The 15447-nt window shown below is 21.9% G+C and overlaps 4 protein-coding genes across 4 annotated transcripts; 3 read left to right on the top strand and 1 right to left on the bottom strand.

Moving 5' to 3' along the window:
* Positions 1–387: 387 nt before the first annotated feature.
* Positions 388–5244, top strand: PBANKA_0505300 (conserved Plasmodium protein, unknown function; the record flags this gene model as incomplete). Its single annotated transcript, XM_034568289.1, has 1 exon — positions 388–5244. One exon carries the CDS (start codon positions 388–390, stop codon positions 5242–5244), a length of 4857 nt encoding a protein of 1618 aa, XP_034420294.1.
* Positions 5245–5968: 724 nt separating this feature from the next.
* PBANKA_0505200 (conserved protein, unknown function) lies at positions 5969–7547 on the top strand (the record flags this gene model as incomplete). The annotated part of the gene is made up of 4 exons (XM_034568288.1): positions 5969–6210; positions 6475–6707; positions 6839–7336; positions 7453–7547. The coding sequence occupies 4 exons, from the start codon at positions 5969–5971 to the stop codon at positions 7545–7547; spliced, it is 1068 nt and encodes a 355-aa protein (XP_034420293.1).
* Positions 7548–9983: 2436 nt separating this feature from the next.
* On the top strand, positions 9984–11056 carry PBANKA_0505100 (ADP-ribosylation factor, putative; the record flags this gene model as incomplete). Its single annotated transcript, XM_034568287.1, has 5 exons — positions 9984–10131; positions 10317–10387; positions 10501–10588; positions 10712–10862; positions 10969–11056. The coding sequence occupies 5 exons, from the start codon at positions 9984–9986 to the stop codon at positions 11054–11056; spliced, it is 546 nt and encodes a 181-aa protein (XP_034420292.1).
* Positions 11057–12181: 1125 nt separating this feature from the next.
* PBANKA_0505000 (dihydrolipoamide acyltransferase, putative) lies at positions 12182–15097 on the bottom strand (the record flags this gene model as incomplete). The annotated part of the gene is made up of 11 exons (XM_034568286.1): positions 12182–12493; positions 12595–13057; positions 13154–13227; positions 13309–13372; positions 13459–13539; positions 13631–13723; positions 13814–13848; positions 13956–14035; positions 14169–14540; positions 14649–14715; positions 14864–15097. The coding sequence occupies 11 exons, from the start codon at positions 15095–15097 to the stop codon at positions 12182–12184; spliced, it is 1875 nt and encodes a 624-aa protein (XP_034420291.1).
* Positions 15098–15447: the final 350 nt, after the last annotated feature.

The raw sequence follows: 15447 nt of genomic DNA, 5'->3' as shown, positions 1-15447 counted from the left end.
AGCTTGCCATATATTGCCACACTATAATTAAGGGAAATTTATGCTTCATTTTATATATTTATGATTTTTTTGGGGGAACCGTTAAAATAATAATAGTAATAGTATTTAATTAATCTGGATGGTTGAATGTAATAATTTATACAAATATTATTTTTTTTTTTCAAGCTTTCTATTTTATTATTTTTTACTGTTTTATTTAAGATATTGTAAGTACCACACAGATAGCGTTTTTTTTTTTTTTTTTATGAACTGTTCATAATATTTCACATAATTTTTTAGGAAAACATTTATAATTAGTCGAATTTGGGACCAAGTTTTTTAGTTTCAGTTTTAAAGTGTTGCAGATTTTTCTGTGACATTACATATATATGTATATATGGAGAAAAGATGGCTAGTGATATGCTTCATGTTATGAATAAAAGTAAGGAGTTGGGTGAAATATTTATGAATTATTTTAATAATGATGCTTTAAGTATTAAATATATAAATGATTGTAAAAATGGTGAATCTTTAGAACTTTATGGATGTTTTTATCTTGTTCATTCGGACTCAATTTGGAATAGGGGTGGAGATAAACGTCCAGAATCAGATTTTTTTGAAAATATAACATTTTTATCATTTTGTTATATGAACAAGTTAATAGAAAAATATTACAATAATTACAATTATGCTGACAAAATAAATATTCGAAATAATTTCATTAATGTTTTATTTGGATTGTCACTAGAGTTTAATCATTCTATAAATATGGATATGCTAAATATAAAAGAGAAATCTTTAGACTTATTTAAAAAAAATTTAATGGAAGTATTTATAAATGAAAATAATAATTATTTGATGTCAAATTTTATGAACTGTTCAGATTGTTATTTTATTCGTTCATATTCAAATTCGGCAAAAAATAAATATTCACAAATATTAAGCATAATATGCATGTATAATGATTATACATATTTTCGATATTTATATAATTTTATTTTATATTTTATGGTTGTGTTTTTGAAAAAAAAAATGGAATATATTGCATTGCCAGGGGGAACTCAAGATCCAATACAATTGAAACGAAAAATTCATGAAATATTTTTTAAACAAGGAAATGAAGGAATTGAAGAAGAAAAAAAAAATGAATATTTTAGCGCATTATTACACATTAGTATAAATTTTTTAAAAGAAATATTTTATACAATAACTAATGATAGTTTTACAAATATACTAACAAGACAACAGTTTAACATGTTTAGAACAATCATAATAAATGACATAAATGAGCTTTTTAATTTTATTTATACATGTTTTTATTATTTTATTTTATTAAAAAAAAAAAATGAATTTATTTTATTAATGCAATGTATTAAGGAGCTATCTTTTTTTTCTCCAATCCATTTATTTTTTAGTAGCTCATATATGTCACCTATTAATTTTTTACTAAATGTTTTAGTTTTGCCGCTTCGTAATAATATGAAAAAAAATGAAAATATATATCAAAAATCATTTAACAATAGTTTATCAAATACACAAAACAATGAACCTTTGATTATCATAACTCCCGAAGAATTTAATTATTTATATACACGTTATATATATAGTAAAAGTCAGAATATGGAACTAATAGAATTTCCACATTTTAATGAATGCATTAATAATTTTGTTAATAATTCAAACATACAAGAAATAATATTAACAATATTTTCAAACATAATAGAAGGTGTATCTAAAATAAATAGTAAAACTTTTTTACAAATTAATGAAAATGAACTTATGAATTTTTTAGAAAAATTTTTTAACATAGATTTAAATTATTATGATATAAAACATTACGATTTTGAAAATGTGTATATTAAAATGATTATGAACATATCAGCTATTCCAGTATCAAACTATTTACACAAAAAAGAAAATAAAATAAAATGTATAAATATGTATATAATTAATATATTTAAAAATATACATCATCCAAATGTTAATATCTTAATTTATATTTTAACTATTTGTAAAAATATTTTTGAAAAAAATCGAGACTTAATTTTTATAAAAAATCACCAACTTGATCAAATTCAAAATGAACAAAATAATATTTACAAGTTAGAAAAAAATGCATTATTAAATGATGATAATGCAAAGAAATATAATCAAGATTTATTTATAATAACTATTGACGATTTAAAGAAATTATTTACTCTCATATTTATACGGTATATAAGAATACCAATATATAAGGATTCAAATTCTTTAAATAAAAAATTTATGTTACAATTTTTTACAAGTTATATAAATGAATATAACGAAAAATGGTTTGACGCATATAATAAATACACTATTCACGAAATAGATAATAATGATAACAATTTCCAATTTGAAATGTATACGAATATGATAACAAAAGACAATGCTTCAATTAATAATAATATAATGAGGCAACGGATATGTTTACTTATAAAAACGATAATGGGTATGAATCATGAGGTATATAATATAGCAGTTAATGTGTTTTGTGATTTCTTTAAATTTTATAATAGTATAAATGTTGATAACTTATTCAACGAAATGATTAAATATAAGGATTGTTTTGTTTATTCTTTGTTGGAAATGTATTATGAAATGTTAACATTTTTAATTAATGTATTAAAAGATTGTAAAAATATAATAATGGAAAAAAACCATAAAATAAATGAAGATATAATTTCATATCAACTTTCTACATGTACAACAGATTCTAATAACGAAAGTTGGTCAAAGGATCAGTTTATTCAAAACAAAAAAAACATGTTAATTTGTATTGATCAAGAAATCGATAAATTGTTAGCTTTTGAGAAAGAAAAAGAAAAAATGGAATCGATTCAGATGTGTGGAAAACAAAATGGAAATAAAATGAATTTTGATGAAAATGAAAATGTAAAAATTTTGAGAGAAGAAAAGAATCGTATTAATTTAGTATTGCATATTATTAAATGTATAAATAAATATAAATCTTCTCCATATTATGAAATAGACAATAATTGTATAAATAATTTATTAACATGTTATAAACAAATATCCGAAAACGATTTTATTAATTTTATAAATATATCAAAAAATTTGATTTTATTTGAAATAAAAAGATTAGAATTTATTTCAGAAAATTCATATATATTAAATTATAAAAAAGAATATGCGTTTTTTATGATGGAAAATTTATTTAAAAATATTTTACAAAATAATCATAATTTTAGTTTAGAATTAAAAAAAAATTATTTTTCTATATTTTCATCAATTGTTGAAAATTTAAAAAACCATTTAACAAATGATATGATTCATAACATTTTGAAAACATTTCTTGAGTATAAGAAATCTACATCTATGGGATCAGGAAATGAATCTGTTTTTTCTACTTCGTCATTTAAACATAACAAAGAATTTTCTCTTTTTATTCTTGTTTTAATATCTTCACTTAATGTTGACAATATAAATGACAACATCGAATATATTCAAATTATAATGAATGAACCAATAGAATTTCTAAACAATTTTAATAAACAAGTTACAAACTTTCAAAATCTCTATAATTTTTTATATACAAATGATAATTCACTAATTACAGCAAACTATTTATTTGACACATATAAAATAGTACAAAATTTTTTTTCCAAATTTTCATATAATAAAATTAAAAGAATAATTAACAAACAAAATATGATAAAATTATCAAATTTTCCAAATTATGGAAATCTAGAACTAAGTAGTGATATCATTTATAAATTAGCAAATAATAATATATTACTAATAAATGAAAATCAATTTTTACAAATTTCTATGAACTTATTTGCTAACTCAATATCTATACTATCTATATATAATGGTTTTATACATAACGATATAAATAGTTTAATTTTTGAAGCATGCCCTATATTATATTCAGATATTAATTATTTTTATTTGGGAAAAAAAGAAAGAGGAATAGCCATTATGTATAATAGAAAATATAAAAACTTAAAAAAAACGGAATCGTTTTCAAATATTGAAAATATACAAATAAAGAATAGACCAACTAATAATAATTATGATAGTTTGAAAAAATTTGGAAAAATAAATTTTGTATCGTTACATGAAAATGCATGTAATGTAATAAAAATATATATAGAGGAAGAATTTATATTTATTAATAATAATATATTGAATATATTTAATGATGTCTTATCTTTGGGTTTACAACATAATCCATATACATATGTTAATCATAATATATTATCAATTTATTTATTTTTGAGTCAAAAAATAAAACATTTAATTATGAATAAAAATATGAATGAGTTAATAATTGATTGGTTTACTAAAATATTTTCTGTTTTTTTTGAAAAAAAATTTAATTATTTTAAACAAGAAAATGAATTTATTAAAAAAGTTAATTCACATTTGAGTAATGAAACGGATATTAGGGAAGAAGATTATTCGATGTATTGTGATATGCTATATAGAAATAAAAAATACATTTTTAATTTTTTCAAAATATGCAAAAATTTATTTATAATACCTAATGAGTTAATTGTGTCTACAAATTCTAGTCATAATTCCAATATAATTGGAGAATATTCTGGAGATAAAAATAAAATTTATTTTTATTATTATTTATTTAATAGTGATAAAATAGGTTTATTCAATTATTTATTACCAACATTTGAATTCCTTTTAAATAGCTATGATTGCAATATTACCAAACAATGTTTATCATGCCTTATTGATTTATCCGATTCAATATGTGTATTACCAACATTTAATTCTTCAACTAGCTTTTTTATTTTATTACAAATCATGAAAATAATTTTACATGGATTTTTATTATATAACCCTCCAATGCTAACATTACAACAAAATATGAATGAAAAAAAAAATATGAACAATATTTTATTTAGCCAATATGACGAAAATAATATAGATGTTTATATTGGAGAAATGAGTATATTTACTAAAAATGATCCACAAGAAGTTAATTCCTTTTTAAATATTTTTACATCCACATTTATTAAAATATGCAAAAATTATTTCCTTTTACAAAAAAATATTTTTAATAATATAAACGAAAATACGAGTTTTAATGAGCTAGTAAATATCGAGTCAATTAAACAGTTTATATTGTTATTACAAAATCAGGATAACTCAAACATGTTCGATTTTCAAACTATTGTTTCAGATTTAATCAAGCAAAATTCCTCGGACTATTTTAAAAACTTGTTGATCAATTTGAGATTGCATAGAACACAGAAATTATAATACTTTTTTTTTCTTTTTTCATATTTATTCTTTTGTGTGAAATAATTTGTATTTATTTATATTTTTGGCTAGTTTTTGCACACATTTTATTAGTTATTGGTGACTTTTTTTATTTTTCTAAGAATAATTTATTCTTATTTATATTACTTCTTTCAAAAACTCATTTAACTTTTGCTATCAGGTGGCATATAGTTTTGTGTTCATATATATCTGTATTACTATATATACAAATACTTTTATATCTACACAATACTTGTGATTTTATGCAGTTAATGATTAAAAAAAATATGAACTGTTCATGTTAATAGTGCATTTTGGCTGTTTTTTTTTTCTAGCCATGGATGTAAATATTTCAATTATATAAACGAACTAATAAGAATAATATATAATTTTAAAACGATATAATTAAAGGAATAAGAAAAATTAATTGATACATATTTTACCACAAATTGATGAATATCATTTTTTTTCTCCTTGTTTTGGTATATATATTTTTTATCAAATTTGTTGAAGTAGCTAACAAGTATTATGCATATGTATGCTTGAGCACTTGGAGGAAATTAACTTTCCATTTACATAATAAATATTGGGCCCATATTAAAATGAAAAAATAAACCTTTAGCCTTTAATTTTTCTATAATAATAGAATTATAATGAAATTATATTTATAAACAGGGGTTATATGCCATTTGTATGCACATACACATATATATACATATTTATAATGCTAAATTATTCGAAATATGTATATATAAAAAAGTTGTTACTGGTATTTATATGTTTTACGCCATTCTGTGAAAATTATGTTAAAAAATTTATCTCATATAAGAATGTGAAATATCCGTTCAAGCCCATCATTAGGAAAATACACAGTCTTAATCACCCTATCAATAATTTTAAAAAGTTTTCGTTTTTTCTAAAAGCAGCAGAGGAGTTGGATGACTACAAATATTTCACGGATGACGAGTAGGCAAAACATCAGATAAAAACAATAAAATAAAAATAATAAAATAAAAATAATAAAATAAAAATAATAAAATAAAAACAATAAAATAAAAATAATAAAATGAAAGGTATATGAAACGGAATAAGTGACACCAACCAGAGAAACAATAAGACCTTCTCATATGAAGTTGTGTTTAAGTACTTTCGAGCTCACATTATTTATATATGGGTATTTTTTTTTTTTTATATATTTATTTATTATATATATTTTTTAAACTTTCTTAGATATATTCCCCCTCTTCCACCAGTTGAAACTTGGGAAGATTTAATTATAAAAGAAGAAATACGAAATAAAAACGAAGATGAAAAAAGGGATATTGATGATTATAAACTGACTCATGAAAGTCGAGAAAAAGTATTGGATATAATGCGACAAACTCGTTTAATAAATCATTGCAACTATGAAATTCAAAAAAATAAGCAAAAAAATATTTTATATTTCGTTACCCCCAAAATGGGTTAGATATGATTGAGTGATTGCGTACTTTTGAATGTTTGTATGTGTATCATATATTTCATTTCATATATATATATATATGCGAAGATATAACATGTAAAAAATTTCTTTATTTTCCTAAATCCAATTTAGGTGCATATTGTAAACTCATGGAAAATGATAAAGAAAAAATGGAAAGTTTGATTAACAAGGTGAAGGAAAAATTTGGAAGAAAAGTTAAAATAGTAAATTTAAAACTGGATGTTAAAATGCCATTATTTGAAATATTTTTGCAAGCAAATATACATACTCAAATAAAAATTTTTTATGCAAGAGGTCGAACCTTACAATATAGATTACCACCCCCATTTTGGACAAAGTGTAAAATATTAAAAGAAAATAAAATATTACAAGAAAAATATGGAGGTGAATGTGCTCCCGGTCTATTTCCCCGATATGATGAATATCAAATGATGCAGATAATGACAGAATGTGTATACAATGATAAGTATAATTATTATGTGTATGATGTTAATTTAGAATGGGAAAATTTATGTGCCTTAACACCTGAAAATAAAGAATTTCGAAAACTTGTTCACCAAAATGTGCATGTACCTACTCGGCTAGCTGTTATTAAGGCTTTCGAAGAAGGTGAGAAATATGGCATGCTTTCATATGCACATGCGTTTTATGTATATCGGTTATGCGTATTCCTTTATTCTTTGCTTCATTCTTTGCTTTATTTTTCTGGCCCTTACCGTCTATAGGGATAGAAGACTTTAGAGAAGTCATTAAAGAAGAATACCTCATTATGCTTCGCGAACAAAGGAAATTAAAAGAAAATAAAAGATATAAATTTTAGAAACGCTTATATATAATTCGTGTACATGGGGAAGTTGTATATTCCCCAAAAAAGACTTTAAAATAAAGACATGAGCACATTCGATACTTTGTTAATTGCCGATGCTGTTTTGTAAGTATACAATATAGAAGTATATACAGATAATGTATCATAGTTTATTTCTTTTTCCTTCAACCTAAATTAATGCAAAAGGAACGATAAATGCATATATTTTATAGTATTTTTTTTTGTTTTTATTTTTTTTTAATTTACATATTTTTTGAAAAAAAAATATGCATATGCTTATTGATCGTTGTGTGTAAGCATAATGTTTAAATAAAGTATACAATATAGAGACACTGGAATTTGCACAAATATTATGTAATAAAATATGATTTTATTTTAATTAAAATATAAACAGCCAAAATAATGTGATTATACCTGACTATTCATAATTATTAATGAATAAAATATGAATTGTACATAATTAAAAGGGAATAAAAATTAAAGAAAGGGTTGTGCTTATTTTTTACAACTTTTTAAAACAAAAAAAGAATGTGTATTTTTCATTTTAAAGATATGAATTTGATTATTTATTATTTTTAAGAATTTAAAAAATGATAAATTGCTTTAATCCCTACCAATAAGATTGTTGTATTATTTTATAAGTATAGAAAAGTTAAAAAAAAAGAAAAAAATGTGCACTTAAACAATATAATTATATATAGATGATATTAAGAGCTCATTAATTTGTGTGTTTATAATACGCACACATTTTGATACACATTTATGTGTATAATGTATGTACAATTTTTATTCCCAGTAAAAACCTAATAAACTGGTATTGCATTTGTGTACTTAATGTATTTTTAATTTATTATTATTATTATTTTTTTATATATTTTTATTTAGCATGTTTTTATAGAGTATTTCGAAGTTTGGTTATTTTTAAGAATTTTGCTTGAAAAACAAAAATAGTAAAACAGCCTTGCATTAGTATATAAATATATAGATATATGTATATCGTTATACATTCATATAAAAGGTATAAGCATATATATGCTGCTTCCTTAATATTATGCAAAGATTATTTTATGTAAATAAATCGTTAAGAAAATGAACTCGTTTGTTTATACATTTTTTTAATAGTTAATATATATACACAATTTTGTTTTATTTGTATTATTATATAAAAAAGAGTTTAGTTGTGCACTGAAAGCGTTTTTAATATAAAAAAACTTCCTAATTTTACAACTTATGTTTTTTCCCCATTCATAATTTTGCGAGTTTTAAAAATGATATTCTTTCAATTTATTTTCATATTAGTATTTTACAATATTTGATAGTATTATTTCACTATATATTTTTTTATTTTATCATTATTTTATTTTCGTTTTATTATTATTATTACCCTTTTGCAATCAATATTCTCTTTTTCTCTAAATAATTAAAAGCATATATATAAATAAAATATATAAGGCAATAAACAAAATAAATAAAAAATATAGTGTTAAACTTATAGAAAAAATATGCGTATAATTATAAATATATTTATACATAATAAAATTCCATATACATAATAATTATTATTGTATATATAAAAAAAAATGTATTTTATCGTTTTTCTTTAAAATTTCCCTTTATGATATGTTATTATTACATATTTGCTAAATTTTAGTTTTGCATATGTTTACAAAGAATTTGTGGAATTTAGATTGTTTTGAAAAACTAATAAAATAAAAAAAATATATTGTAAAAAATATAATAATAAAAATATACAATAATATACATTATTAGTCATTAAATGAGAAAAAGAGAAAAAGAAAACGAATAAAAAAGGAAAAGTATATTTTTACTCTTAATATAAAATATATATATATGAATTATTTTTCTTAAAAAAAATATGAAAGTCAAATAACATGAAACTAACGTGTAATCATATACGTTTTATGTATGCATATAATAAATATAGTTTAAATGTTAATAAATACATTATATGCTTAATATAATATACAACTATTTAATATCCATACTAAGTGAATAAAAAACAAAACAAAATAATAAATAATTTGTGTTATTTTTTGTAATAACATTGCACATACATTTTCATTTAAAAAGTATATACATTACCAAAATTTTAAGTAGTATATAATTTTGTTTTACTATTTTATTTAAAGAAAAATAAATAATAATTTTTCTTAAGATATTTATTATATATATAAATAAGGTAAAATAAATTCTTTATACTTTTCATTTATATCCATCCATATTATGTGTATATTAAAAGCTTCTGTATATATGTGTGTTATATATATATCCATTATATTGTACATGTAAATTGTGTATTTTATAATATTATCATATACAAGAATGTGTGAACTCTATCTCGATATTTCTTTTCCTTCCAATATATATTAATTTATTTCTATTTTTTCATTTCTTCACTTTTTAGTTAAAATGGGGTTATTAGTAAGTAGATTATTCAATCGATTGTTTCAAAAAAAAGATGTTAGAATTTTAATGGTGGGCTTAGATGCTGCTGGAAAAACAACAATATTATACAAAGTTAAATTAGGAGAAGTTGTTACAACAATTCCTACTATAGGTGCGTTACTAAATAAAATTAAAAAAACATCAGATAAAAACTGATAAAACAGATAAAAACATATTGGCATGCATATATGTATATTAACACGATATAATAAATTACTTTTCATATTCATTACAATGTTGCACACCCATGTACTAACAATGTGGCACATTTATAACACGGAATTCCTTATTCTTCAGGTTTCAATGTTGAAACAGTTGAATTCAGAAATATTTCTTTTACTGTATGGGATGTTGGAGGACAAGACAAGGTACATATGCTTACATACGTGTGTGTGCATTTCATATATTTGTTAACTTGTTAATTTGTATGTTGAATTTTTCCAATACTTTGAAAAACATATGTACATGCTTTTTCTCCCAGATACGACCATTATGGAGGCACTACTACTCTAACACCGATGGGCTAATATTTGTTGTAGATAGTAATGATAGAGAAAGAATTGACGATGGTTAGTAAAATAAATCAAATAGTAAAATTTGGCTATTCAGCTAGCTATTAATTTTATTTTTTTTTTATTTTTTTTTTTATTTTTTGCTAATTTACTAAATTTATGCTTTCCCTTATATTACAGCACGTGAAGAGCTTCATAGAATGATAAATGAAGAAGAATTAAAGGATGCAATAATTTTAGTATTTGCAAACAAACAAGACTTGCCCAATGCTATGTCTGCGGCTGAAGTTACTGAAAAATTACACCTTAACACGATTAGGGAACGAAATTGGTGAGTTATCCATATTTTTGAAAAATAGGAAAAAGGAATATCAATCTACACAGCTAGCCATTAATTTTTTTTTATATATTTTATTATTGTTATTTTTTTTTTGTAGGTTCATTCAATCAACCTGTGCTACAAGAGGAGATGGGTTATATGAAGGATTCGATTGGCTAACCACTCATTTAAATAATGCCAAATAAAAATATTATGACTATACATTGTTTCAGAATAACACTAAAAGACGAAGAAATAAAGTTTATATGAGCTTATAATTTGCATGGATATATATATATATATATATATTATATGAATGCACAGAGTAGTGATTAGAGATTGCTTCATTATTTTTGGTGTTAAACAAATATTTATTATCCTATTTATTTTAAATTAAAAAGTTATTTTGACTGAATAAAGTGTGTAAAAATTAATATCAAAGAAAATACTCAAAAAGTACCAGAAAAATATACAGCGAAATAAATAAATATATGACGAGTTTGCTACAATATACTTGTCAAGTACAGGAATATTATAGAAATTTTTTACATTGGAATTTTTAACTTTTTATAAAAAATTCATAATTTTATTTTTGCAATGAAACAATACGTAATGAGAAAATATGGATAAAACTATTACGCATTGAAAAATGCAGAAAAAATATATATATATATATATATATACTATGTAAATATTTCTGCATATTTTTTTATATATACATATTCTTAAAATTTTATTACTTTGTTATTGAGTATTTATATAAATATGTTATACACTGTTATATATATATATATATATATATATATTATATATATGCATATTTATTTTTATTGAATTCTACATGCTTGTAATGATTCCCTATACATATATTAAACTTGAGTTGACAAGTGTAGAACCATGCATATATATGTATGTGTGTATATATATTTATCTATATATTTTTTTTGTATGTGTGTGTTTTTTTTTATTAATATAACACAAATATATAAATTATAAAAGTTTATAAGAAACAAAATGATATAGATTTCCCCATTTTAGTTTTCAAAGCAATTATACATCCTTCATATATTTGTTTTTCATTTTTCTGGATTACATTATTTCTTTTAAAAAACGCTTCGGGGCTATACTATATTTTATGTGTATACAAGTGTAAAACTTGGCACAACTCTCTTTTAAAAATAGGTACTTATATATTTTTTTCGTTTTGAAGAAATATAGAAATATTTATTGTTATTTCCTTTTTTTTACAAGTTGAATATTTTGATAAATAATTTTTTTTGAAAAAGGTATTAAATTTGTACTTTTCAAAAGTATCTCTATAAAAACATGCTTTATAAAAATATATCCATGATATTATTTTCAATGATATTTGCTAAATCATTCATAAATGTAGCAGCATGGGAACCATATATATGTCTATGATCACATGTTAAAGTCATCATTATTCCTTTATTTATTTTTAAATCGTCAAACTGATTTATACTAACTATATTTGTACCAATTGATAAAATACATGATACGTTTTTTGGCAAAATAGCATCAAACTGATATGTGTTAAACATTCCTAAATTCGAAATAAAAAAATTACCTCCAGACATTTCATTTGCTGAAAGGGTTCCACTTTTTCCTTTTTTTATCAGATCCTAAGAAATTAAATTGAATTAAATTAAATTAAATTAAAAAGTTGAAAAAAAAAATGAAATAATAGAAATCATATATCAATGAAACAATAAGTTATTATTACTTTCCATTCTGTTGACAATGTATATATATCTTTTTGATCGACATTTTTTAAAACAGGCGTTAATAAACAGTCAATGAGCCCTAATGCGTTTCCTATATTTACACTTTTATTATATCGAATTTCTCCATTTTCATTATCTATATATGTTGAATATATTAATGGATTTTTAAGTAAAGCCAAAGATACACATTTATTTAATATGACTGACATACTTATTTTATCTTTTACTTGTTCATATATTTTTATTAATTGAGAAGTTTTCATTAAATGTGTTATTCGAAATACTGGAACGTTTAATGTTAGCATCATATTATTTTTTATAGACTTTTGTATATTCGTTAGTTTTACCACTCTTGTATCGGTTTCTACTGTTGGACCAGTTTCTATTTTTGGAATTTTTTTTTTTTTTTCGAGAAATATGTCGACATCTTCGTAAGTGATTCTGTTCGGTATGCTCGTGTATCTGCACGCGAGAATTTCAAGGCAACAGGTGAAAAAAAAATAAAGTAAATAAAGTGAACAAAGTAAATATAGAACACACGCTTTCAATTTTTATTACGTGATATCTTCGGGAGTTAGTTTATGCTTCTTCATAAGTTCAATGGCAGATGGCAATACTATTTTTTCATGCAACTTTGTAAAAAAAAAAAAAAAAAAATATATATGATACAATTTTATATGTAAAGAATAACAAAGCAGATGTGGGTATTTTACTTGTCCATGTTCTTGGTTGTTCTGTATACCCCCCTTGATGCTTTTTGGGTCCAATTCAGAAGATCTATTAAGTAAATAAATAAAATATATATTTAATATTGTTATCTCAAATGGGTGCATTTGTTTTTATTCCGCTCATTTTTTCGGTACCTAAAATTGTTGTGAATATCTTGATAATATTTATCGCTATTTAATTTGAGCCTCTCCTCAAGTATCTTTTCAGTATCATAACTTTTATAAAAAAAAAAATAATAAAATATTATTATTAACTTAGTAATTGAAATGTGGTTTATTTTAATTTCCTATTTCTTTTTTAACTTACTTTAATGTTTTTAAAAATTGTTTCCCTTCTTTAGTGTCTTTTATTTTTTTTTTAAAATGTGTTATTACATCACGCTCTTTTATTTTGCTATTTCTAAATAAAAGAAAAAGACAAAATTAATTATAAATATATTTCTATATTTATTTTGAAAAATAAAAAATATATTTCACTTTTTATATATACAAATTTATAGGGGGGGTGTCCAGTTCATTTGGTTCCTAATAAAAAAAAGGATGAAATAATTTTAATTTTTTATATGCATAGATAATATAAAATCAATAAAAATAATATTCTGAAAAATATAAAGATCTAGAAATTATTTCACCTTTTTAACTAAAATTATGGCAACTTCTTTTTCCAAATCTGCAAGTTCTCCTTCTTTCACTAAAATTGTTTTTATTGTACCTGTACAAGGAATAATAATTTAAGAAATTTTAATTTTATATTTTTATTACCAAGTTACATATATTTATATGCAATTATATTATATACATTACAAAAACAAACAATATTTTTGTCATTATCCAAAATTTTTAACCTGTATAAGGGCTATCCACTTCAACTGTACTTTTGTCGTCCTCAATGTGAAATATAACATCATATTTATTCACAAACTCGTTTTCTTTACATAACCATTTGGAAATTCTTACTTTATTTCTTTTACTTTGCACTGATGGAATGTATATATCTTTTTCCACGCCTTCTTCTTTTATCGCTTCTTCATCTATTGTTCCTTCTTGTGTAGCTTTTTCATTTATTGTTCCTTCTTTTATAGTTTCGTCATTTATTGTTCCTTCTTTTACCGAATCTACATTTTCCACTTCTTCATTTTCTTCAGTCGTTAGAATTCCTAGTACATCTCCAACATTTGCCTCAGACCCTTCTTCGATTATTTTCCTTCTTAAATATCCTGAGAAAAAAAAATATGTACAAAACGGTAAATTGTCTACATTTTCTTTATATTGCAAAAATGTATGAATAGAACTTAGAATAGAAACTTGTATGCACAGATGCAAACCTTCATCAAACGATTCAACATCCATGTCTGCTTTATCACTTTCTACTGTCATAATTATATCTCCAACCTTAAAATTGAAAAAAAAAAAAATTAAAAAAGAAAACGTGGATAATCCGTATGCCATCTTGTTTGCGTGTTTGCTTGGTTATTATTTTATGTTTTTCATTTTATATTTTATATTTTTCATTTTATATTTTATATTTTTCATTTTTTACATTGATAAATTCTCCAACAGTTTTATTCCAGCGAACAATTTTGCCACTCGTCATAGTACTAGATAGGGCAGGCATTTTTATTTCAACTTTCGAATAAAGGACATGTTTATTTTTGTGAAGTATTCTCAAATTATTATTTAAGTTTATAAATCCATAATTATTTCTAATTTTAATGTTAATACATTTATAAATATTTAACCAAAATGTAAGAAAAAAAATAAAATATCGCATCATTTTTTTTATAATGTTATATATATAGTTATATATTTTTAAATATTTCTATATACAACTTAAATACTTTTTTTTTGTGTGTACTATAAAAAATTTTACACACAAACTTCAATTATTATTATATCTTAAATGCACTATGTATGTATATATTTTTATTATGTTGTAAATATATAAAACAACATTAATTTGTTTGAGTATTCTTTTATTTTCTCTACATAAAAATGTTAATACATATTCTTATATATAATAAAAAGAAAAACCAACAAGCTTTTTTTTTTTTTTTTTTTTTTTTTTTTTGAATAGCTAATTAATATGAGAATTAAAAATATACAAGAACAATTCTTTAAAAGAGA

The sequence above is a fragment of the Plasmodium berghei genome (genome assembly GCF_900002375.2).
Source record: "Plasmodium berghei ANKA genome assembly, chromosome: 5".
Classification (NCBI taxonomy): Eukaryota; Apicomplexa; class Aconoidasida; order Haemosporida; family Plasmodiidae; genus Plasmodium; species Plasmodium berghei.
Note: the sequence above shows the minus strand (reverse complement) of the source record. Positions and strands in the feature narration are given on the sequence as shown.